Source organism: Falco naumanni, chromosome 2, assembly GCF_017639655.2.
Source record: "Falco naumanni isolate bFalNau1 chromosome 2, bFalNau1.pat, whole genome shotgun sequence".
Classification (NCBI taxonomy): domain Eukaryota; kingdom Metazoa; phylum Chordata; class Aves; order Falconiformes; family Falconidae; genus Falco; species Falco naumanni.
The window spans coordinates 33,289,589-33,316,554 of NC_054055.1; the positions used below are offsets into that span (position 1 = coordinate 33,289,589).

A 26,966-nucleotide genomic window follows, 5' to 3' on the forward strand; every position below is an offset into this window, starting at 1 on the left:
CTACCCTGCTGAGGGAGGGGGAGTGAGAGAGAGCAGCTGGGTGGGTGTCTGGCAGCCAGCCCAGGTCAACTCACCACACTTAGAAATGCTAATAAATTTGTAACTTTATAAAAAGTTACCTTGGAATTAAGACATCTTGAGAGCTGTAAGTTTTTAAAAAACATTTAACACTGATGCAAGAAGTACTCTGTACTGAACAATACACCTACCGCTGTCTGCAGCTGACGTACAGCAGTAAATATAGCTCAGCTCGGAACGATGTGATACCCAGATGTGCTGGGCATCTGTCCTCTCTTCAGCAGCATACATGGTATATTTTAGGAACAATCACAGTATATCACATATACTTACTAATTTACAAAAAGGCAGGTTTTGTATTTTCCCCTCTCATATGTCTCCTATTAAGGTCCTTTCTTTTTACACAATACTATCACCTTAAAGTACACGCATTGGTTTTTCTTATGTATTAATTACTGGCTTTGTACAAAAAATATAGTTATAAGCATCTCTAGGGGAACCAGCAAACAAAGCATCTTTTGTGAAAACTGTAATATTTGACAGCTTTGGAGCTGGTGTACAGTGTTTAAATCGCGTGGGAAATTGGGTTTTTAAATTCTAGCCTGAAGTCCAGAGGAGCTGAGGATACTCTAGAGGAAAGGACTGGGAAACAGAATCACTTAAAAGAAACAGCTGCAGCAAATATCTGATTCTTAAAATGCAAAGAATAGTCAAGCAATTACTCAGAAATGCAAGAAGCCTAACAGGTTTCTTCCAAATGGATGCTTTTGTAAGTTATTTCTGATTTTTTTTTATTTTTAATTTTTATTCCTTGCTCCACTGCGCACCCTTTAATGTTATTAACTCCACAAGATTCTGGAGGATTCCCACACCCTTCAGTGCAGAAGGAAATGGAATATAAATTACCTATCACTCTCCTTTATTGCTTGCAACATCTGTATCTAGAGCTGCAAACATTTTGTGTTTGTGCTAAGTGGGGAGAAGAAAGCTGTCTCTGCTAGCATGTTTCTTCAGCTATACAGAGCCTTAAGACTTCTATGGCAATTCACCATTTCAGCCTAAGCAGTTGCTGTTTTAGAGGTTACAGATCTGTCTGAGCTAAAGAAGACAGATACTACCCACTGTATTCTTCTCTGCATTTGGCTTAGCAGAAGCAGAAGACAAACAGCTTTTCTGGTCTTGGTAATTTTGGAAAATCCTCCAATCTGAAGAAAAGAGGAAACTTCTTTTTCACAATGGGAAAAATGCCAACTTATGCAAAGCGCTGTTATAATGAATTTCAAATTCCTATCTACAAATTAAGAAAATTATTCTCCATCATTTTTTCTTGAGTGCAGATTCTATTAATGGCTGCATGAAAACTAGGTTTGCCAAAGGGACTGGCAGTACACAGCTTTGTAATGGAAAAAAGGTAATGAAAAATAATAATATATGAAAACAGAAATAATAAAGAAGGTAGTCTTGTGCATTGAAACAACATGCTTTTACAATAGGTGTTCTGGTATGAAATACCCCATGTCACTCATGAGATAAACACCTTACTGCAATGAAATACAACCAAGATGAAACGGGACTTCTCCCTTCACATATGTTCCACGACAGACGGTACTGGAGTGGTATCTGCTGCAAACCAGATTAAATCAGTTTTAGAAACTGAATTCCACCGATGAACAGATTGCACCATCTGCTTCTACTAATATACATTAGAGAATGTGTATTTTCCATAGCTGCATATTTACTCCGTAATCAGAAGACTACAAGACAAATAGATATAGCTTAGCTTCAGAATGATTAAAAAGAATTATCATTGTGGATGTCAGGGTGTAAACAAAAGAGCAGTTAGGTTATTTGAAGGCTGTGCAATGAAGTAATGAAACAAAATTAGGCAAAAGAAAATTTAAGCAGCACACTGGGACACTAACAACCATTGCAGTGATGAGAGAAATAAAAATGCAGAAAGTGTAGATATAATGAAGTTTCTTACTAATAACATGTAGGAAAAAAAGAGAAATAATCTTCCAACTGAAGCCCAAGTAGAACTGGCTGGAAATCAGAATTTTTATTACATGCTTTTTGTGTTTTCAAGAAAAAAAACACAACTTGAATAAGGAGGTAAGCCAACATTTAAAGTTTTCATGGAACAGAAAACCTTCCAAATTTTGTTTTGGAAACCCAAACATGATGTTCCCAAAACAAAATATGCTTTCCCAGTATCCTCAGCAGCTGCTGACTGCAATTAATATAATTCCTGTCATTTCACAACTGCTATTTCCATGGCTTGCTGTAGGGACAAAAATGACAAAAAACTACCTTAAAATCCAGCCCAGGGGCTGCCAGACCATCCATGGTACCTTGACGCTGTAGTGCAGGCGCGCAAGCTGCCTGGGAATGCCAGAGCCCTGCATTCCAGGCCAGCCAGCTCCCCTCGCCACCCACCGTATCAGGGCAGCCAGCCAGATGACTTCAGCAACACTGACACCTCATACACAAGACCCCTTCTTACAAGCAGCTGAAAAGTCAGGCTGACACATTGGTTAGATGCTCATCTGATATGCCAGCATCACAAAAATGAACCTGAGATAAATGCTTGAGACGCCAGGGTGAGATTTCAACATTATTATTCTATAGATTCTCAGTAGCGAGGAAGATTATTTCCAGGCAGTAATATACTGCAATTAATGAAACAGTATTTCATTAAAAATGGCAGTCTGCTTTCTTTTGAAAGGACAGTAAAAGAAATGAGAATTACTAGGGCACTATTGTGTCCCAGTATAAATTCATAGAGGTATTGAACAAGTTACATTGTAAGAGAAAACAGAGTAGGACTCTTCAGGGCTGGAAAAGAGAAAAATGAGAGACGAAGATATGACTGAGGTCACAAAATCATTTAGTTCAGGAAGACAACAAATAGGCAACTACTGCATGGTTTGAATACCAGAGCTAGCAGACATTAAACCTATAAAATGTAAAAATTCAAATCAAACACAGGAAAGCAATTCTTCACGCAACCTGTAAACAACTGATGGAACTTCTTGCTGCAGGGTATTATGGATGCTAAAAGCGCATATGGGTTCAAAAGGATGAATTCCAAAAAGATAACTGTATTGATGGCTGTTAAACACCAAGACAACCCAACAGTTCTTGAGGCATGACCTGCTGCAAACTCAAGGACTGTGCTGATGAAGGATCTTGCCCTGTTCTAAGTTTTCTTTAAGCCACCCATTACTGGTGACTCTTTGTGACATTTGGTGAGACAGTTTTTGCTCTGACCCAGCACAGTCAGTCAAAAATTCAGGCATAAATCATGTTATATGCATAAAATATAACATTGTGTGTATCACAGGACAAGCATAACATGCTGAACTTAGCAGGAAAACTGCAGAGATGCTGCACTTCCCCTTTCCCTTGAGCAGTGCAAGGCATGAGGTAAGCCCTCCAAGGTATACAAAAAAGAGAGCAGCCACAGTCCCTCCTCTGTAACTACAGTACAGCTACATGCAGGTCTGTAAGAAACAGATGAAGATCTGGATGTGCTGAGCACTCGCTCCACTCCAATAAAACTGACAATCCAGAAAGAGAAAATGTACCAGACATCGTTGTGATTTCTTCTCACTCAATTGAAATGACAGTCATGAGAAATGTTAATTACTGGGCCAGTAATCAAATGTCATAGACAGCTATACTAGATGAGAAATAAAAAAAAAGAACTTTAATGTCATTCCAAATGTGTGGTAGATTTAATCAGCTTCTGCTCAAAGGCACCTCTTAACAGAAGGATGGGATCCAATACAAGAACATAAAGACATATATTGTTGCAATCCTATTGTTGGAAATAGTCTAAAAGACAGAAGAAAAATTGAAAGGAAGATTTTCTGACTCAAGTAAGTATTATTTCAAAAAAGCAAGGCTTTTGACTTCAGTCTTGAAAGGGAGAAGCATCTCATATGACCCACATAGACAACAGAAAGTAAGATGAACCTGGTTTTTGCCTGAAGCTGGGAAGTGGCCATGCCACAGAATTTCTGGCAGGACTTGCAGAGGAACACCATCAGTCCACTCACCAAATCTGGACTGGTCAGCTTCACACATCTATTTCTCTGCTTAAAAACACTGCATAAAATTGTCCATCTAAAACGCAAAGCCTTGCATGACCCTTGGATACACAGAGTACTAACAAACCCTAGCAGGAAGAGGAAAAAAAGTGAAACATTTATTCCTACTGGCCAATGAAACTGCAGAGAAATCAAATTACATGTTCAAGACGGACATCCGTGACAAAGCTGAGTATTTAAACCCACAATAGAAAAGAAATAAAAGAACTATTCATTTTAAATTTACATTTAACTAAAAAAAAAAATTTACGAGTTACCACATTTAGGTAGGATAAGTAACAGTCACGATCTGATGAGAAGAGTCTCAAGCAGGGAACCCTGTGCATCTGTACAGACATTCAGACTGGCCCATCTCCAACAGTTACAGAAAATGAAGAATGACAACGTAGACAGAAACATATTATGGAAAAATGGGAGTTTCTTTGCAAGAGTTTTTTACATAACCAAGAAGCCACAATTACATAAATAGGATTACTTCAAAAAGGACTAAAGACACATGACAGAGGAAAAAGGATAACCAACAAATACAAAAGAGAGGCCAATAGACAGCCATCATAAGATATGAATTTTCTGTACTTCACAGGAGATTAGGGACATCAAAATTTTGTTTGCATACCAGAGGTTCCTAAAAGGAGCACATCCATTTGTAGGTGGACATAGTGAAGTTGCTATTGCACTTTAATCTCCATCCAGAAGTCAAAATAGGGCAACCTCAAGGCTATTTCAATGAAGAACAGAAACTGTTGATAGAGTCAAGTATTTCTTTCTTGTAATCTTGTTTCTTTTTAAAAAATGTCTACAGCTTCATTTTCCTTGGAGATGGGCTACTAGCTGCTTGTTTTGAGTCATTTACTTTGACAGAGTTATTTCCAAGAAGCTCCTATCTGCTGCAGCCAGAAGCTATGTCTGAACAAGATGATTCTCTTGTCAGCTGGCTTTTATATAGCTTAAATCCTCTAAACCTGACTTTTCTTTCCCTTCTTTATTGATACTGCAATGAACTGGAAGTACTTCTGCATCTTGTCAAACCATCAACATTTTTTTTCTGTTTAACTTAAGAAACATTCTGAACAAAACCAAAGCAAAAAATTACTTTTTTTTTTTTTTTAAGTAATATGATGCCTTACTTTGAATGAAACTACTGATTTATCTTAATAGAAGGCAAAAAGGAAGTGTGTGCTAATTGCCTGGGTCCCTGAGAGCTCAGAGCAGATGATCCTTTTTAGACTCAATTCATTTCACAAGGTGCTTTCAATTCACACTCAAAACTGAAGACAAAGCCAGGTTCAATTTATTTTATTCAGACAGTAACTGAGTCCAGGGTACTTGCTTGTGTTTGTAGTGATTAATGAAGAAATGCAACTGTCAAGTCAGTGCAAGAAGCCAGGTTATCCAAAGAGCACTTGGGTGACAAAGCAGCACTTAATAATTCTGAAGGCAGTGTTACAGAATGGGTGGCCTCCACCTTGCATTTTGTTTCAGGAAAAAAACCACATGATTACAGCAGTATTTTCTTTGCTTACATAGTAGATGCAGACCAGTGAGAAAAGCAAAAAAATTAAAAAAGCAAACGAAGTATTATATGACCACAGAATATACTTAAGACATAGGACTCTGCACCACCATTAAAGGGCTGGATTTAATGCCTGCTGCATCCAATGGAAGTTTTCCTCCTGGATTTGATAGGTTTCAGGGATCAGGCCCAAAGAGCTTCTAATAACCACTTGGTGGATGTAGCATGCCATGAATTCAAAACATTTAATTTTTGCCCTTAAAATTTTGCCAAATGGCTGGTACATCAGTCACTTTGTATATGAATAAATACATTGAAAGGCCCATATAAACACCAAATCTGACTGTGTAACAAGGTATTTCCCTTGCTTCCGAAAAGGACGTAGGTCATTCTGAAATAGTAAGAGCTTGTGCACCTGCTATCTGGCAATATTACTTCTACTCTGCACTTAACAGGATTCCTAAATCCCAGACCTAAACTCTGTTTATTCTTTTATTAAAATAACAGCATACACGACATTTGGGCAAATGTGCTTATAAATCTTCATCTTCTCTGGTTGATACATAGGACACTTGTGCTTCACTCATTAGTTTCTGAAATCAATCTGCCCATAATCTATGTAACTCCAAATTATTTCATGCATAATTAGGCACTTCCTGATTTTCATTACTCATGTTTATCTCTGTAATATTTACACGGCACCGATCATACAGCTGCCCATGTGCAGATTGGAACACATCACTAATTACATACGTTTAATTTGGTTGTATTCCGTTACAAGAGAGGATATTATTTTCAAGGGCCTTGTTCCAGCCTCATCACCCAGATGTTCAGGGACCAAGAAGTCTCTGAGGTGTACAAGCTCATTTGAATTTACTGGCCCTTTCAGAAAAATAAAACCACAAGTAAAATATGTATGCCATTTTATTTCCTAACTTATATACCTATAGCTAAAACATACCAGCTTGGATTCACTAAAGCTGGTAACACCTTACCTGTGATTCCTTACATACAGTTTTACAATATTCTATTACAATTACATAAAAATAAATGCATCATTTATCGGTTTGAAGTTTGAAATCTTTGTTAGAAAATAGCATCAATAGATCAGTTTATGATTTGTTTGCTTTTTTCTCATCAATTTAGATGAATGACTACACCCTGTTTAGGCAGGCAGCTGCTTTTCACAAATCTGATTTTCCTTCATACAGCTGAAGTCCCAGTATATACACAGAAGATAAAAATACAATCCTGTTTATTTCCCCAAAACTTTATCCTATCCTCCATTTTGCCAGTTTCTAGACTTACACAAATTATATGCTTAGGTAATTAAAGCATGCGAAACCTCCCTTTCAGTGGTACTATGCGCATTTATAAACGTGAAGTAGAGTGTAATAGAAAACAAATTATTTGGTTATAAGAGCTGATAAAGTAATTAAACCAAATAATTCCCATATTGCAATCTATGTTCTGAAAAAATTGATTACATAGACACAGGCTATGCAGCAACTAATATACTTCATGAACACACAAAATCATAGCTCATTTTCCATAAGCATTAGTTCTTCGGTATGCTAAGGAACAAAAATCAGCATATGCATACTACAGCTAACATATACCATTTACCAGCCCAGCATTTCACTTACGTAAGTGCTTAATGAAATAATAATAATAAAAATCTAAATGCTATATAATAAACATACTCTGCAGAGAACAAACTAATATCCAAATGACATTCAAAATCACTTTTTTTAAAAAACAGCAAAAGGATGTATTAATTGATAATTCTTTCTGTCCCACACCAAGCAGCGCTAAAAGTTTAGGATAGAAAAGGGAGAAAAGTGTCTGTGTATGATTTAATAAAACAGCTCAAGTCTGGAAGAACTACTTGCTAGCTTTGTCCTTGCTAGGGTACCACAAACTGGGTACTGTACCCAGTTTGTGGGAAACATTTTGTCCCCTAGAGTGGATACTACACTGGATATTTCTCTACTAATATAAAAAAAGAGCTAAGAAGAGTTAAAAAGGAAATAGCAATAGAATGACTTTTAATAATCTACTAAGATCGGGTGATTTCGGTGTCAGTTTAGAAAACCCACAGCATTACTCCTACTCCATTATGCGGCAGCATAACTATGCTGTACGTGTTTCTCTCCAAGTTACCCTGAGTATCTCTCCTGGTTGATATTGCAGTAATACAGTGTATTTCATATTAATTTACACTTGTCATAGAAAGACAGGGGAAAAGGGTTTAGGTGTACACAGTTAGAAATTAAAATACACACTTCAATTCTGCTATAATTTAATAGGAAATATCTGTATGATTCAGTTTCACAGCATACATGAATATAAATCCTCCAGGGATTTAATTAGCTATATTTCATCATAAATTGCATTCCCATAGACAGATGCTGCTCCTGCATCATGCTGATAATAACAAAGACCAACTGACACTTAAGAGCACATCTGAAATGTGTTTTTCTGAAGACATTGGGTACAGTAAGAGAATCACTAAATAGTGCTGAATAAAAGTATCTATGGTTTTTCCAGTTGGTTTACCGTACTGACTTGAAGAGCACTTTATTTTATATGGTATAACCAAATTAACCTCATGAAGTTGTGCATTCTGTCAATCTACAAAACGTATATTTTGCTTCTCACACCAAAAAGGCTGCATATGAAAATTCTGTTTGCTGTACCTGTCCATAGCTGTGCCTTACAGAGCCTACAAAAACACCCACTTGTTTTAAAGATAATTATTTTGGTTGATTAACCTTTTGTCAGCTGAAAGGTCCTTTCTGCAATATAGCTATTTCTTAGTGCTGTAAGCATTTTGATCATGGTTTCAAGATTTTTAGGATGTAGTACTTTTCCTTGCATTTTATTTCAGAGAAAGAGAACCTACTTTTCAAGGACTTTGTTGAAAAGTCCATTTTCAACATGTGCTACCAATTGAAAGTAGTTAAATGATCTTGGTTTTTCTAAGCACTTCCCACAGGTGAGAACAGGAGCCAATGTCTGAGCTGAAATTAGAAGTAAAAATAAAGTGATTATTTGAAATATAATTTGAAAATTATGTAAGGGGGTTTCTTTCCATTTTGAAAAGTATTATATAAATAAGAACCTAAGGCATATTTCTCTCTCAGCTATTATCATGTAACATCTCCAGGTATGCATCCACATATCAGTGTTGATTTCCATGTAGTCTGCTATTTTTATCACACGTTTTTATACTCCCGCCTACACTCACATACAGTGAAATTTCTCTTTCAAGATGACTTCTCAATTCAAAATATAATACAGAAAGCTGGGATTTTCTTCCCTTTTTTTACATAGAGAAATCCAGCCATGGGTATTTTTGTGCTCCCATTTCTCCTGTCTGTTTTCCAGTTAGAAAAAATGGAGTGAACTACAATACAGATAATATTCAGCTTTGTAACAGGTTTTGAACATAGGGCTTCCTTTAACCTCAGGTACAGTTAACACTGTTGGAGAGCTAGGAACCTGTCTTTTCCTTCTTTCAGATATGACACAGGAACTTTTAAAAATGAGCTTAGCAGCCAGGATGTGTGTCTCATTGCTTCTAGCCCCAGCTAAGCCTTTTTTTTTTTTTTTTTTTAATGGAAACGATTTTGCAAGTGATTTTTTCACCTCCCGCTGCTTTTAAATCAAAAGTGGTTGCATTGTCATGGCCATGATGGTCTAAGGACTAACAAGAGCCTGGGTTCATGAGAAGTTAAGCACTTGTGTTAGCCTGGGGTTTTTTTCACCTTAAAGCTGTTGTTACATTCCCAAATTATTCTAACCTGAGTTAACATAGTTCAATCAGTTCTACAGAAGGAAGATGCCTGTGTGTCTCCACTGTCTGCAGACTGGAATCACAAAGCCAGAGCCTTATGTTATTCACAGAAATGAACCCTGTAAAATCCCAAACTTCCCTATGCCTGTTAATAGGAGTGCTGCACAAAGCCGCAGAATTGAATACAGTCCAGGAGCAGAAGGAACAGAGGAAAGCTCTTTGGTGAGCTGTTTCTTCTCCTAATTCTTTAACTATTTCTTCTTTATCTTCCTCCTTGGCAAAGTCTCAGTCAGCATTCAAGCACATACACACAATCTGAGGGAACAGCAGGACAGTAATTCAAATTTGTATTACAAGTCACAGGGTACAGTTCCTCCTGATTCTGCCACTAGCATTAAAAAGAGGGGTTAGCTAGATACTACTGCAAAAATAACAAAGTATTCAAAGACCTTTAGATACTATAGATCTATATAGATAATATCGATTAGAATATAGATACTTCATGGACATTAACTTTCATTAGGACCTAGCCTGTTTACACTTCTCTCAGCTACTGTTTCAGCATGTCCAGGACCTATGAGGTAGTGCTGTATCCATTAATTTCTGGCAGGTCTTTTTGGACTTGCAGTGGACTGAATCCGGTGAAACATCTGCCAGGACAGATTAATACACTAATAAAGTTGGAAACTTGCTATCTCTGGCATTAGTTATTTGTAAAATCAAATGTAAATTGTCAATAGATTACACTGTATGAGCTGAGCACAGAATTGCTTTACATTTTAAATCTGCTGATGAAGATGACCCCCGGATAAACACACACGCAAGTTCATCCGAGTCAGAAAGGGCCACCCTAAACTCCTACCAGCAAATTTTTGACAGGGATTGGCAATGTGGGGAGCATCCAGCACACTTACAAGTTTGAGTGAGATAAGTATGCTGGATGAAAGAAGGGATGGAAAAGTAGGGGATGGAAAAGACACACACTTCTGTGTAAGCAATTAAAAAAAGTCATTCTGTCCTCCAGAACTTCCCACCCTCAGTCAGTCAGCCACCGCAGGTTTCATTATTGCCCTCCTCCACCTTGTTAGTGTAAGTTCCAGCCTGTGCACACAGTGGTTTCTAAGTTGTTCAGAGATGGTCCAACTAGATATGGCTTTAGCTAGCTATGTTACAACACCTTAATAAAGAAAATGGATCCCAAAGAGAAAAAAAAATTAAGATGTTTGATAGGGCAGGTGACATATATCAATATATGTTGATATGATACACATAGATATTAATAGGATATTAATCCAGTTGTGCAGAATCACTTAAAGTGCAGAGCATTATCAGCATTTAGGTACCTCAGAAACTTGGGTGAAGCTGAGCACCCTTCTCTTTTTCTTAATTGTTATTTCCATTTAGTGGCTTTGCTATATTAATTACACTCTATTGGAAACTTTCATTTCAAATACCAGCATATAATCTCTCTCAGTTTCACGTTATGCTATACCTTCTTTCCAAACTCATGGCTTGCAAGCATCTGATACAGGAGGAGCTGACAACTCTCAGGTGCTGCACTATACATTTTAACTTTGTATTTGGACATTTCAAGCTTTTGTGAGCTGCTGGGAAAGCACAGTGCAGTCACCTGGAACAGTCACCTCCAAGGCAAAACAGATCTTCACAATTCCTGTGCAACATGGCATTCCTGCCTCCACTGCATGAGCAGAAGTCAGTTCTTTGCCTTAGGCATGAAACTGATTGTCCAGTCTTATATCCACATACTACTTTCATAAAATCACAGAACGGTTTGGGTCGGAAGGGACCCAATCATCCAGTCCAACCACCTGTCATGGACAGGGACATCTTCCACTAGATCAGGTAGCTGAGAGCACCGTGCAACCTTGGCCTTGAACACTTCCAATGATGGGGCATCCGCAGCTTCTCCAGGCAACCTGTGCCAGTGTCTCACCATCCTCACTGTAAAACATTTTTCCCTTATGTCCAATGTCAACCTACCCTCTCTCACTTTAAAATCATTGCCCCTCATCCTGTCACTACAGGCCCTTGTAAAAAGTCCCTCTCCAGCTTTCTTATAAGTCCTCTTTATTACTGAAAGGCTGCAATAAAGTCTCTCTGGAGCCTCCTCCAGGCTGAACAACCCCACAATCCAACTCTCTCAGCCTTCCTCCATAGGAGAGGTGTTCCATCCCTCTGGCCATTTTTGTGGCTCTCCTCTGGACCCGCTCTAACAAGTCCAAGTGTGGCTTGTGCCGAGGACCGCAGAGCTGAATGCAGTACTCCAGCTGGGGTCCACCCAGCTCTACCAGAGGAGCAGAGGAGGAGAATGACCTCCCTCAACCTGCTGGCTATGCTTCTTTTGATGCAGCCCAGGATATGGCTGGCTTTCTGGGCTGCAAGCACACATTGCCGGGTCATGTGCGATTTTTCATCTACCAATATCCTCAAGTCCTTCTTGAGGGTTGCTCTTGACCCACTCTGACCACATCACCCACTCTGCTGATACTGGGGATTGCCCCAGTCCAGGTGCAGGACCTTGCATATTATCATATACACATGCATGCTACAGAAGCCAACTGTATTATACAACAAACTCAAAATTGTAAACTAGACTTTGATGATTACAGGTAGTTGACACAAAACTGCTCAGTTTCAGCTTTAATCCACAGGCAGCAGGGAAGGAAGGAACTGAGTGGCAGCGAGTCCACAGCACACTTATGCTTTCCTGTTGGGGTATATTACACAGCATTCAACATACAAGGTTAGCTCCGAAAAAACTTCTCATTTTAATCTCAGGTATGGATTAAAGCATACCAGCCCTACAATGGTTTCACATGGACACTGCACTATTCAACAAACATACCTACAGCCAGATTTGTAATACTTTCTATCAGTGCAGATGCATTTATGTTAGGTCCCACGGATGGTACTGGCTTAGTGCATAGTGCAAAATTTTCAGCAAAGCAGCACAGAAACTGAAATGACAGTGATTAAATCCCAGCCAAAACCACTAACTTCAAACAAAGGAGACAACAGCTTACAGGAACATCATAATAGATCACAACCAGAAACCACAGGAATTGTGTGACTATTGTCTACGAGGTTCACTTCAGAAACATATTTCATTAAAAAGCACAAAGTAACTTGCAAATTTCAAAGTCATTGTAGACTCAAAAGGAAGGAATAATTTCATGATTTGCACATCACCAGCACTGACATTTAACATTCTGTTGATAAAACATCATTTCAACGAGAAACCATCTCATTCCCTCAGTCATATTAGTCTTGCAATGGTAACAGAATTACAATAGCAGCCTATATTTTCTTAAGGCCATAAGCAGAAGTGTCAGTATTTAAATGCAGGCATGGGAAATGTAATTTGAAAACCGTCATTTTTACAGTATTGTTAAATTTGTGCATGCACATGAATGTACATAAGAAATATTTTACGTAGTGGTCCTTTGTATACATTTCTGCATCTTTCAGGCTGTGGAAAGTAACATTCTGTAGAAGAGCTTTTGTTAAAAATATTATCGAAAATTATTTGCACTTGATTTGGAAGGTAAATAAAACCCCTAGGATTTTAAAGTTCCTTCCCTGTATTTGCAACTTAAGTACAATTTGTTGGCCTCTGATACTGGCAGTCTCCTTTTCTCCATCCAGATAATTAAAGGAGAAAATAAGTGAGTTTAAGTACGCTGAATGACTGAAATTCAAATGATTTTACATTGTACCTCTCTCTTTAAAAAAAAAACAAACCACCAAACCCCTCCAAAAAGTAACTCACTCTTCTTTTTCATTTCATGGTGTTCATTTGAATTCAACTCCCAAGCCATTTTAAAAATGTCCCAGACTCAAGCACTGGCAGGTAGCTGCACAAAGTCCCCTCTTTTGGAAAACATTTCTGGATTGTGCCTGAAACTAAGTGATAGTTGCAGTGCTTTTAGTATGTTGTATGAATATCTGAGGAATTCAGAGAATGAAAGATTCTCCCATAAAATATAATGCTGTGATTAATTTCCAAGGCTGGCATCTTTTCTACCCACAAAGCCTTTGAGGAGCACAGGAGATAACTCTGCTTCCCTTGTGGTGTAGCTCTCCCTGTGGCACTCTAGGAGTTAAGCTCCCACTGGAATTTTGCTGTGTCTTCGGGAAATACATCACCCACTGATTGCAGGGAACCCCACTTTGAGAAGCATTGGAGCCCTACAGACAGACATTCCCTCAAAAAAGAACCAGAAATAGAGGATGGATGGTTTGTCATCTTTGAACTTGGCAACATCCCAAGTAACAAGTGCAATTTGGATGGACACATACGTACCTGTCACCCTTCAGGCTATTTTTTTAGTGCCTTCCTGCATTTCCATAAATTTCAGGAATATTTTAATAAGCCAGGAAACCAACACGTCAGCAACAAAGCTTGCCACTTGGTAATTCCAACCTTTGATTTTTTGCACCAGGATAACTTCTAGTACTTTGTGATATCATACAATTTTTGGAGCTCCTTGGCAGCAAGGTAACTGTTGGATCATACTAGTTCACTGATCTCTCACAAACTGCAAATATCATCAGGAAGTATGCGAACAAAGTTGCTTATAAATAGAAGATATGCTGTGGTGATGACATTCTACATATTGTGTAAATTTGAGCTCGTCAGCCTGTTAGTTGCCAAATCAGTTTTGCAGAACCCAGAACACCGGCAGTACTCAGGATGACTATAGAATCTGGCATGGCGACTAGGAAGAGATCCATGAGCTTCAGTGAGCTCTGCTCTGCAATACAGAAAACGAAGATTTACATCCAAATGCTGACACAAATGCAGAATGGGCCTTTTTTATACCAGCTAGCTATCATCCCCATCTTTCCTGACAGGGTCAAGCATGACGGCAAAAGAAAAGAACAGGTTAGTACATCTAATAACACAGGATAAGCCATGATAGTTAAAACTGCACAGTCTTTCAGAGATTTTCACCCATTATAGTGTGACTTTCATACCACAGATGGAAAAGAAGATGAAAAGAACGAATCGGTGCTGCCCTGGGAACAGGAAGGATGTCCCTAAGTACTAAACAAGTTGCTCATTAAAATCTGGAAAGCATCTTAGCAGCAGAGACACCTTTGTAATTATTGTAGCCCTGGTAACAGTAAGCTAAAAAGACCTTCAGCACTGTATGACACCAAAGACTTTGGTTTCAAAAGAAGGAATCTGTACCGCTGATATTTAGGTTTACTGGAAATACAAGCACCCAGAACTTCTGGTGCTGAGCACTGGTACTGAATGAAGCTTTTTTCAGCCTGAAGAAACTGGCTGCGACTGAAGCCTGGACATATTCCAGGGGAACTGTTTTTAGCCTCACCCCTTCAGCAGATAAAAAAAAAGGAAGGATGCTTTTTGGCTAATTACCACAAAGACAAACTAGATACGTTCTTAAATGCAATGCTTCTGATGGCAAGGGAAAAGCAGTAATGTAACCAGCAGAAGACGAATACTGTTTTATGAACTGTGTGTCATAGAAAGAAGACAATGAGAACTCTCTGTTTACGACTATTGATTTCCTTCCCCAGAGCATAAGGAAAAATCCATGCAATATTTGCCATAAACTCCTCTTAAATATGCCTCTCTAAGCATCTTTCTTCTTTCTGAAAATGACCTTCAGGCTAGGCTCCTCTCAACAATGTGCCTTTTTAAAAGGTACTGAACGCATTCAGTATACCCACTACTAAGAAACACAAGAGCTTCCCAGCAGCATTTTATAACATGATTTCAATTCCAGAGAGATGCAGGAGTGTCTGGACACACTCTAGGGCAACTGGCTCTAAGTGGCTCTGCTTGAGCGTAGGGGCTGGACCAGATGACCTCCAGAGGTCCCTTCCCACCTCAACCATTCTGTGATTCTGTGCCCATCACCTGGTAATTATGACATTTAAAAGATGGAAAGAAGGCAAATTTCATGCCACTTTGTAACAAAGCCATTTTAAGGTAAAACAAAAGGAGAATGGAAAGTCAGCACATTATTCTCCAGGAAAAATTGGGATTGGAAATATATTAGCACATGGAAAAATCTCCTATTTTTTGTACTTAATGATAAGTTGCTCAAAACATCCTAGGGAACGTCTTTTTGTATAATGCTGAATCTTACTTCAAGACAAAGAAATTGAACTTTGGTATTGAAAAATCGAGGTTGCATTGACCGGCAGGCAGATGAGATATCAGTTTTGCGTAACAACGGCCTCCCACTTCAAACAAACTGAACAGCATTTATGCAGTGTATCAGTTTTTGTGGAAAATGCCTAAATGTATTCATACATATCTATTTTGAAAGGGAATTCATAGCCAACTAAGCATATCTACAAGAATATATACAAAGTGGCATGCCGGTCAAATTATTAATACTCTTTTGCTGGTAGGGGGTATTTGGGGAAAAAGAGCTGGCATAATGCTCATTTTCAGCAATATACTGAACTGTCAGTCAGACAATGCTCTCACAGTGTTTTAGAGAAGATGAGCAACTTAAATTCCAGCTCCTTGGCTAGACCACCAAGTGTCAGGACTTCCAGTGGCCTCCGTAATATGGTTGTAAAGAAATGTGACTTTTCAAACATGGAAGGTCATTAGTTATTCTAGAACATTTTCCAACCCGTTCCTCCTAGAAGCCTATCACACCTGTTTTTTTCTGTAACTTTTTCCATGGACTTTCATCGCACTGTCTGTAGAAAACTCTTAAAAGAAAAAGCAAGAAGATAAACAAAATTCTTGCAGCCTTGTTACAAGCTGCCATGTTGGAAACTACCATTTTCACTAATGATACTTCAAGATGTATTTGAAGTTACTTAAGAGAATTATAGGCATTACCAGCCTCACTGAAGTGTTAAAATATAAGCTCTTCCAGGCTTTCTGTAATACTGGGAGTCCTTTTTTTTTAAAAAAAGTATTTAATGTACAATTCGGGTGAGTTCAGATAATACATAATAGTATCTATTATATCTACGTATTATGTATACAATGATTCAGATTATGTATTAGTTGAATCAAAATCCATTTCGAAAGGCGACCAGCATTTCAATGGCACAATTTAGAGTGAAACAAGGGCTCTGATTTTATCCCAGTTTTTGCCTGTCATCCACTACTGCTGGGGAAGCGCTATCAAACACTGCAATTCAAGCAGTTGTTAAATGCACTTTGCATGTGCCTTCAAAAGCTCCCCCAAAAACTGGTGCCCAGTCACCCCACTGCAAAGGACCTGAGCAGTCCTGGAGACCTTGTAGATACTCAACTTGACAATGCCAGTTTGAATCAAGCTTTTGCAGAAGTCACTCACAGAGGCGGTTTTTCTTCCTTACCTCTTCCTCAAACTGAAACATAGTTTGAGTATATATGATAGTGATGTGTTCAAATTATTTTTGAAAACAAAATTATTTCTGTGAGGAAATGAAGAAACAGAAGTAAACAGAAATGGGAAAGGGGGACTGAGAAAGAATTGCAGAAAAGGAGCATTGGTTGTGGTCAGAGGGATGAACACAACAGATGTGAGGAGCAGTGCAAGGACAGAAACAGGTAATTTGGCAAAGAGAATCTGAGATGGGGTGCATGCCAGTCCCCCATTTTGCCTCTTCTGTGCACAGCAAAACCCCCTTAGGAGTATCAAAATCTTATTCTCATCTCTTCTCAAGTCATCTGGAGCCTGGGGGGATCCTAAATGTTTGGGAATCTTCTCTCTCCCTGTACCTTGTCCTTCCTAGTGCAGACAAGCCTCTCGGAGGACCTCTCTCTTTGGGGAGTCATTAACTCCAAGGTGGTTAAACACCGGGATCACAGAACAAAGATAATGGAAACAAAAATTTCTTAACCCTCAGAAAGATAAAATTAAGGGACAGATAACGCCTCCTCATGGTGGAAAGCTGACTACAGTAAGATGAAGAAAACGGTTTAGTTTGGGTGGGACTGGCTGGGGTGGATGTGGAGCCTGCCTGAAGCAGACATGGATGGTGGGGGCACAAGACTGTGCAAACACAACGTGTGCTGTACAATGAGCCATGATGCATGTAAGCCCACCGGTGATACACACTCTCTGCTACAACAGTTCACATGCCACAATTTTCCTTCGTCCAACAGGCTTGACGGGGCAAGAGAGTAAGTATCAAGCAGAAAGAGTAGCATAGGGACAGTATTCTCTGTGACCGCCACACAGTAACACCATCCACAGTTGGGAACAGTCTGCCTACTTTTTCCACTACACAGTCCAAATATTTTTAAGTGGGACCATGAGATCCACTCCCACAAGACAGAAATTAGGACAGGAGCGTGGAAACCACATATTATTTTCCAGCTAGCAGCAACAGTATCAGCAGCAGTAATTGCAAATGTATCATTAAGGTGTTACAATGAACAAATACATTGTTAAAAAAAAAAACTTTCAGGAAATTCAATAGCATGCAGCTTTACTAGTACAGGATAGCTGACATGTCATGGTGTTTGCACCCCTTCTAGAACTTGAAATTAAGGAAAATGGAAAAAAATAAGCAAATCTCCCAACATCAAAACTTGCAAAATGGAAAATACCAAGTGACGGTCACACAACCTTTGATTTACCTTTCTGACTAGTCATCCCTAGACACACATTTGTACCTTGTATTCAAAGTGTTCTGAACATCAGGCATCTACACCTTTCCTGTAATCAATTCAAAAGCTGCTCCCTGGGAAAAACCCCTCCCATTTGCTACACTTGGTAACGCTTTCACCCATATGTGTCACCAAAATATGTGCTTTCATTACCCATCCTTAAACTTACACGTCACACACATCTCCCACCTAACTCCTGGCAGCGCCATCACAAGACCACCACCCTGTCCTCTCACTGAAACTCCACAAAGCAGCATGGAAATCAAATGCCACGCCATGCCACATACCTATCGGCCAATTTCGTTGACCCAGATACAGATTATATAATAGATAGGATCCATACCTGCATTTAATACCAGGGTTGTATATAATCCCATTTGGTCACTGCCAGCTCTCAAGAAAACGAATTATCACAGTTATTGGAGTGTGCAGCTTAATTTCATTTTCTAGATCTTAAAAATCTGAAGCAACTGCATTTATCTTTTAATTTTATTTCCTCCCCAACTCAACTTACTATTGTAGCTTTGAAAGCCTACACAACAGACTTGCTGTTTTATCAACATTATCAATTCCACCTTTGGAGAGTCTCTCTCATGTAGAGCACAACAGTAAATAGAAAAGTGAATAAAAATGGTGTAATATAACATAATTGTATAATTTATGTGGTTTATCTTCAATGCTGTTACCTTTTTAAAGCACAAATACAGACTGTAGCATGTTGAGGGTAGGAGAGAGTAAAGGGAATGAAGAGAAACAGTAGATCCTACTACTCAAATATGAGAGATGATATTTGGACATAAACCAATTTCTTCTGAGGCTTTGACTGCTAGATCTGCTAAATCTCATGCCAGTTCCCACCAGATAAGATTTTTTATTTTAACTCTTCAGTAAAAAGCAAAAAACCTTCAACATGGGAAGTTAGAAACTAGGTATACACAACCTGACAATTTTTCTACAGGAAAGAAAAAACAATGCTACTATCAGTTTTCAGCTGCCAGGGCTTCCAAACAAAAAACCTGCCTTTGTGTTTGTATCTTTGTTGCTCCTATAGGAGTTGAACATGACAAAATCAAAGACCAGAGGGCTGCGTGCATCCATGTGCGACAAAGTAGAATGCTGAAAAATTCAAAGTTTGGGTAGTATGTCATTAAAGCTATCAGTTTTGGTTTGGTCTCCTGCTGTTGCCTTACCAGAAGAAGCTTATCTGATCAACTAATAGAAAATGTGAAAAAGCACTTGGATCAGGCAACCTGTGATTAAAACAATTAGAAAGCAAATACATCTCACAGACTACATTTGTATATATTTTAAATTGCTAGAAATGAATCCTTTTCTAGTAACATTGCATTTGCTTCATACTCCATTTCACACTGATGACAAAAATCATGATAGCAATCACAGCACTCAGTCTGAAATGAAGCAGTTCACTGTACAGCAGCAAACTTACAGTATCAATTTGCCAACAGCCAGAACATAAACTCTCAGATTTTAATGAAAACATTAAAGAAATACTGGAGCAGTTTAGATGAAAAAGTTAATAAAGCATAAGATACTGTAAATGTAGTATATGATACACAGAAAGCAGATCAGGAATTGGGGGAAAACATCACTTCGCCTTTTCTGCATTTCTTTTGATGATTGTACAACTAGTCACAGACAATTCTCTTCCTGAAATTTCCTGCTTTGCACCTCTCTATTTACAACAAACTTACAATACAAAAGGGGGATTTAATTAAAACCTACATGCTTAAAACATACAAATGTGCATTTAATGTAATACACAATTCAATTTCAAATCTGATTTATTGCTACTGAACATCATCAAGTTAATTATCCATACGATATATGAAATCACAGGGTAAATTCTAGATGCAACAAATTATGAGGTTTTATAAAGTCACTAAATGATCCTGTTAAATGTATGCCATGCTGTTTCCATACCACTTCTGACATTTTCAGCCATTGACTTTCCCAGCAAGCACACCAGTTTAGGTCTAGCACTTCTCCCTGAACCCCTTCCTAGTTTGGACATTTTAAGTTATCTTTTCAGAGGTGCTTTTCATCTAGCATGGCACAGTATTAAGTGGAATTAAATATGTGGACCATCCACATAGAAACCAATACTCCAGAAGCGTGTCCTGACCAGACCAATGTAAACCTTTAAGTCCTCAGAAAATTCAGCCTCAGTCACATTTTAATATAGCCATACATTCATACATTTAAGTATGAAGAGGCCGAATGTGTGCTCTAGTAAGAGCTCTGCACATGATGGAACACAGAAGTCTATGCCATCCCACCAGACAATAGCAGAGGGAGGTATAAGCCCTGCAGCCTTCACTCCCTCCCTACAGTAAATCCACCCTAAAAGCAAGAACAGTTCTGATCCTGTATAAATCCTGCACAAGATCATGGTAACTGAAGTAGTCCATCCCTAGTAAGGCAATAATAAAAGCATCAAAGTCAGTATCACATATCCATTTGTAATAGAGCACTCCTACCTTTTCAGTTTCATATAATTTTCGCTAGCTGCAGGTCTGCATTCAGCACGTTGCACCACTATTCCTTCCAAGGAAAGTTTATCTACAATGAAAAAAGCAAAGCAAAGCTGGACATTAAAAGAAGATTCACCAACATGGTCAACATTTGAATTATTTTTCACTAACAAAGTGTTTAGTAAACATAATGTAATTTAAGTTCTCAAGTTCTAAAATCTCTGCTATTTAGACACCGAAAAAATAAGCAGGAAAAACATACTTGCACAGCTGCTATCACCTAGACTTCTTTATTTTGCCATCAGATGTTTTACATATTAAGAATGAATCACAAGGACCAAATTTTAAATAAGAGATGGTAACTGTGCAGTCCTCCTTTCTCTAGATTGTTGCACTCAGGTTATCTAAGAACCATTTTCTGGAAACAGGCATTGAATACAGTCAGTGACCATGAAAAAAAAATAATCTACAGAGAACCTGATCATCAAAGTATCCAAAATTAGTGGAAGACAAAATGAGAGCTAATTATATCCCTACCCCCAGAAAAAGAGTAACCCATTTTCATCTTACTACAATAAAGAAAGGGTTCACTAAAGAAGCACGATGAAATAAAGTAATAATACTACTCACGCTGACACTTGGGGAAAAGAGATAAAAACTTGTGGTTAGTAATCTAGGAGATCACATACTAAGTTTATAGTTAATACTGCTCTCTGTTACAGTCACCTCTAACACAGTCGCTTTGTATTACAACGCGAACACCTTTTCACCTAAAGCAACAACTACCAGAGCAGTACGATAATACCAGCCTGCTCCGTAAAGGTGGAAAAGCCTAAAAATTAAAAGCACCTTGATGTAGAAAGGAAGAGAGAAGCAATGGTGGGCAAACACCTGCTTCTCTACTACAATGCTCTAGTGCATAATGTGTGCATGGGGGGTGTGATTACTATGAAATATTACTACATCTGGAAATCTAAGTCTGCTCTCCCTGAATAATGCAGAGAGTGATTACTTCGACACCATGTATTTTGAAATTATTTAATCTAAAATTTCTTGGTTTGATTGAAACTAAATCCTTGAAAGGAATTAGAATGCCATACTTTTCTCAGTAGTTCTGAACGAAACAAAGAAAACTTGATTAAACCACTTCTGGTTTTACAGAGTCCTAAGGTTTATGGTCAAGAGAGACAACCTGGCAAATTTGTCTGACCTCCTGTGTATCACCAACAGATACATTTTACCTTCTTTCTTCTGTGTAAAACCCAGTAACTTACGTGTGGCTACAGCGACTCTAATATTGCCTCTGAATTTCTAATATGAATTTGGCTTCAGCTTCTAGCAGTTGATTCTTCTTATGACTTTCTATACTATGCTAAAGGGCCTTTTAGTACCTCATGTTTCCTCCCTTATAAAGTACTTACACATTGTAATCAAGTCACTTATCAATCTTATTTTCAATAAGTAATTCATGCTCATGCATTATGTCCCCACAAGGCATTTACGCCACACTTAAATCAGTCTTGGGTCTCTTAGCTGCACCTTGTTCAATCCTGCAATGACGTTCTAAGAATATGGAGACCAGAAAACAGATGTAATTAATACTACTGTACTGGCCTTATCAAAACCATGTATGGAGGTTACATAACAGATACAGGAGCTGGAATTTCTCTCACCTCACTTCAGCCATCTCAAGGTTATTCAGCAGAATCTCTGAATTCAGCTGAGAGAGGGAGGAAGGGAGACTTTCAGAAGAAAATCGGTCCCATCTCTTTTAGGTTTCAATGATGGCCCTGTGCTGGTGGGGTTTTTTGAGTTTTGGTTGTTTTTTTTTTTGTGGGGTGTATGTGTGTCTGTCCCATGACTGTGCTTCATGTTTAGACAGCTAAAAATGGGTTAAGATCAATTTGTCTCTAAAAATCAAGCTCTGTGGGTTGATGGAGCTCACTGGCTATTATATCACCAATACATTTATTCTGAGTCTTTTCTAAGCCTCACATTTTACCTGCGCACTCTGCATTCCCTGTTCCTAAGTGTATAATTGCCTTTGTCTTGATTAAAATGCATTGTCTTTAACCAGATTCTGTGAATTGAGTGATCTCAGTCACACCATGACAGTCCTGTCATAGTTATTCATTATCTGACCAGCATTCGTGTCAATCATGACACATTTTATAAGCAGTGATTCTCACTTACTACTGTCCCTCTTGCTAATCCTTGAGGAAGCCCTTCAAACTCCAGCCCGAGTGGCTTCCTACTGATAATTACCTTCTGATAACTGCCAGCCAGCTTTTAATCTTGTTCTGCGCTTGCTATTATTATTTTTTTAGACATAAATCAGAACATCACAAGATTCTAAATTATGTGCAATACGAAATGCTAAGCAGGCTGCAAACACGCTGTTACTTTAAACTTGTAATCTCCGAAATAAACAAAATTAGGTTTGTTTGACCAGATAAACCTTTCCATAAAGCCACATTTGCTAGCATTCATTATATTTCTGATCTTTTCTACCTTTTTAACTCCATGACAGTTTTTCCATTAGTTTCTACGGTTCAGGTTCAAGGCTAACTAGCCTACACTCATCTGAGCCATCCAGCCCAACTTCCCGAACACCACACATGCTGCTATCAACCTCTCTGCACCTGGCACAATTTTCAAACTATTCTTAAGTTTGAGTTTCAAACTATTAGTTTCAAACTATTCTTAAGCGAACCAGATAGCTCCCACACACCAACTATTTAGGAAATGAACCTGCAAATTAAACATGCTTATCCTTAGTAATATCTTATCTCTGATGTCTTGGCTAATGCCCTCTTTTAATTACCATTGATCAGGTTTAGCTTTTTTTAGTTCCAGTCACTTTACAGTACATGGCTGCATGCAGTCTTGCAGCTAAGCTAGGCTGCTGTCAAAGCTCATCCACTGTCCAAAAGCCAAGGTTTATGTCCCACTTCCCCTGGATCCTCTTGGGGATTTTAACACATCCAGAGAATCTAGCAGGATAAATATGCAAAGATGCATGCAAACCTCTGGATACGAGACTGTAGTGGGGGAACACGGTTTTTACTCCCTTCTCAGCCTAATTAGCCCTCATTCACCAAACTCAAGTTCCAAGACTTGGGTCCGTCTTCACTCATTGCAGGACCAGAGCTGCAATAAAAAGACACCCAAAGCGCCACATGTCTGCCTTGTTATTTCCATAGTCACATCAGCCTAGAAGCCAAATCACTAAGGCATGGAAGTACCAATTCCCTGTTAAAAATACCTACTCAAAATAAAGCAGTAGTAGAAGATAAATGAATAGGTCTGGAAGACTAGCTAAGACCAGTGATCAGAAGGGAAAACAAGACATTTTGCCAAGCACCTTACACTCTCCGTTGCCCTATGTGGAGTGGCAGGTACAAGGACACCGCAAGTGCAGCTCTGGACAGGCTGGTCTACATAACCTATAGCTTCATCATTAGCTGCCAAATGTGTGCTCACCCTGATCTCCCTGCCTGAATGCCCCGGTGCCAATTCATAAAGGAATTTCAACTGTTGGCTCTTCCAATGAGATGACAGGGAGACACGCTGTGGAGACACTGACTCCAGCTTCAAATCCTGCTAACAATCATCATCAAATGAACAGAATGTGGTTAAAATGCTTAAGGCAATCTTAATAAATTCACTGAGGAGAAATTCACTGGCATTGTGTAGAATATGGTCTGATAGGGGGTGTTTTTTTGATTGGGTGGTTTTTAGTTTTGGGTTTTGAGAGAGAGACAGACAGAGAGAGAGAAAAATGGACAGGCTTGGAGATTTTTAATTTATTAGTTTTCTAGTCTGACTGCACCCAGCTCCAATTTCCAGCCGCTGGATCTTGTTAAACCATTGACTGCTAAGTTGAAGAGCCTGCTATGAAAGTATTTCTCCCATCCAAGCACTTATGTACTCTCCACATTGATCAAGCCTAATAAAAATAAATCATGTTTTCTTGAATCTTCCATTAGGCCTATTTTTCAGCTTCTTAATCATTCTTATTGGCCTAAGAAAGTTCAGTTCATGAACATCTCTCCCAAGACACTGTCTCTCACAGCCAGACTTGACAGCACATAGGATAGGATCTAGAGTTTACCAGCTCCTGCTCTTTGTGAGCAGTCAGGGAAGTAGGAGATGAAGACCTGCCTCAGGATGCACAATCCCCAGGCAGCAGAAAAAGTGGAAGAAAGTGCAGTAAGGACAGGCTATGGGCATGCATGCCTCCAGCTCCTCAGCAGGCAGAAGTTGGGCTGTTGCTTCCCAGCATCCAAGTCAGAAGCCCTGGCAGTTCCCGCTACCCACTGATACTGCTGTACAGCTTCCCAGGCTACTGCACGTGATGGCTGGACAAGAGGCGGCCCCCTCCTCCTATACCAGACCTCAGCTCTGCTCTTCCAGATGAGAGGCGTTCTGTGGCACCTCTCTTCAAGGCACCTCTCACATTCAAAGGGCAGCCTCAAGACTGGTCCCCTTTTCAGGCCACCCTTCCCTGGTAGCTGCACAGCTAGAGAATAGTATCACCTGGTCTTCACTTGGCACTCCCTTACTTAGGTAACCAAAGATACATAGATTTGTTTTACTGCCCACTGCACACAACGATGACCTCACGTTTAGTTGCCAATAGCGTTTCATTATACGTAGGACAGAGCTGCCCTAATCCTCCTGCAAACACATGTACTGCAAGCCCTGTCTAGAGCGTATTCCTGGGCATATAAACTTCATATTTGGTCACATTAAAATGTTAACCTAACCATCTATCTAAATGGTTCTGCATCAGCAATGTATCTCCTTATTGATTACGTTCTCAGTCTGTATCATCTCCAGACTTCATCAGTAACTACCCCCTTCTTGATCACTGACTAAAAATAAATAGGACCAAGAACCAAACCACAGCAACATTTTAGTGATAGCTCTCTGCTTAACATTTTGCCAGCTTGAAGCCTGCAGATAATTTTTGTATAGTTAAATGAAAGGGAAACTAATACAGTATATACTATAATTCAAAATTACAAATGAGACATATTGAAAGATTTAACAGAAAAAAGCATCACCTGCTTTGCTGAACAAATTGTAATCAAAAAAAAAGGGGAAACCTTTTGGCACAATCCATTTTCCCTCCACCCACATTGATTACTATCAGATTACTCTCCCTTAATTTTTATCTGATTGACTTCAAAATCAGATGTTTTACTGGGTTTTGTACAGTCCCTTTTTGTTTTTAAATACCTGGGCCACCCAATTCACCTTTCAAATACTGGCACCGCATTTTCTTTTTCAGTTTTGTAGAACTGCAGTGCTGAAAAATTATTTAAAATATCAACAGCAACTGTTGAGTTTCTCAGACAGCTCTTTTAAAAGTCCTGAATGCAAATTGTTCAGACTTGCTGATTTGAAAATCTTCTATTTTAATTAGAGTGTAGAGCTCGTCTTCAATAGCTGTTAATCAATGTCCTGGAGTTATTATTGAAATGAGAATGTCCATGCTACCAACACTGTGAGACAGTAGCTATTGAATGGTTTAATTGTTCAACAACCTGGCCAATCTTCTGTATCACAGCATTAAATAACTACCAAATTGCCTCAATAACCCAAACAGATTTCATTAGCATGGCTTCCTAATACACTTCAAAAATTCTCTACCTCTTATAGTTGAGATTTTTCCTCCTATCCTTTTGTACTGTAATAAATAAAAGTAGCTGTTTTCTGTAACTCCAGTCATTTTTACTGATGGTAGACTCTCAGTGAAGCTGATGCTGTTTGGACATGCGAGTAAGCTGAACCATAGGTAAAGCACAAACTTTCCTGTGGTGTGCTCTAGTTTAGTGTGCTCAAGCTTCCAGACCAGGAGGTTCAGGAGAAGGGTGAAAGTTGAGGAGTAAAGTTATTTTCCAGAAGGAAACATGTAGGACAGAATGAGGAGCAGATGCTTATCCCCTTCCTCCTTGGATTTGTTCTCCTGTGTAGCTGACAGACACCAGCACTGCGTTTTCAGTCTCCAGGACAGCTTGTCTGACCAAGAAGAAACTGAAAAGCTCTGTGGATTGCCCTCCTGCTGCTGCCTTAAGGGTGAGTAACTTGGAAATGGAGTCCTACTACTACCACCACTCTCTTGTGTGCAAGAGCATGTAGTATATTTTGACTTAATCTGGAACCAAAACAACATCCTTTCAGTTGCTGGATTCCACTGTTATTCCTTACTTGAATGGCCAATCCCAGCATACAGGTGACACTAACAATTTGTAAAGCAGCAGTCACTTCAGGATTGCTAGCTACTGACACTGGCAGGCAGGATACTTCAGCTGGTTAGAGCCAGCATGGGAGAGCACGCAGCAGCAGGTTGCTCTTCGTCTCAACGCAAGTGGGAAGCCAGAAGACCCAGGATGCAGTGGGT

At 39.0% G+C, this 26,966-nt stretch overlaps 1 protein-coding gene across 1 annotated transcript in view; it reads right to left on the bottom strand.

Moving 5' to 3' along the window:
* Positions 1-26,966, bottom strand: part of GTF2F2 (general transcription factor IIF subunit 2) — an 87,900-nt gene that overhangs the window by 26,365 nt on the left and 34,569 nt on the right. Inside the window, exon 6 of the mRNA XM_040583944.1 lies at positions 20,564-20,645. Within this exon, the coding sequence (XP_040439878.1) occupies positions 20,564-20,645 (82 nt within the window). The remainder of the gene's footprint in view (positions 1-20,563; positions 20,646-26,966) is intronic.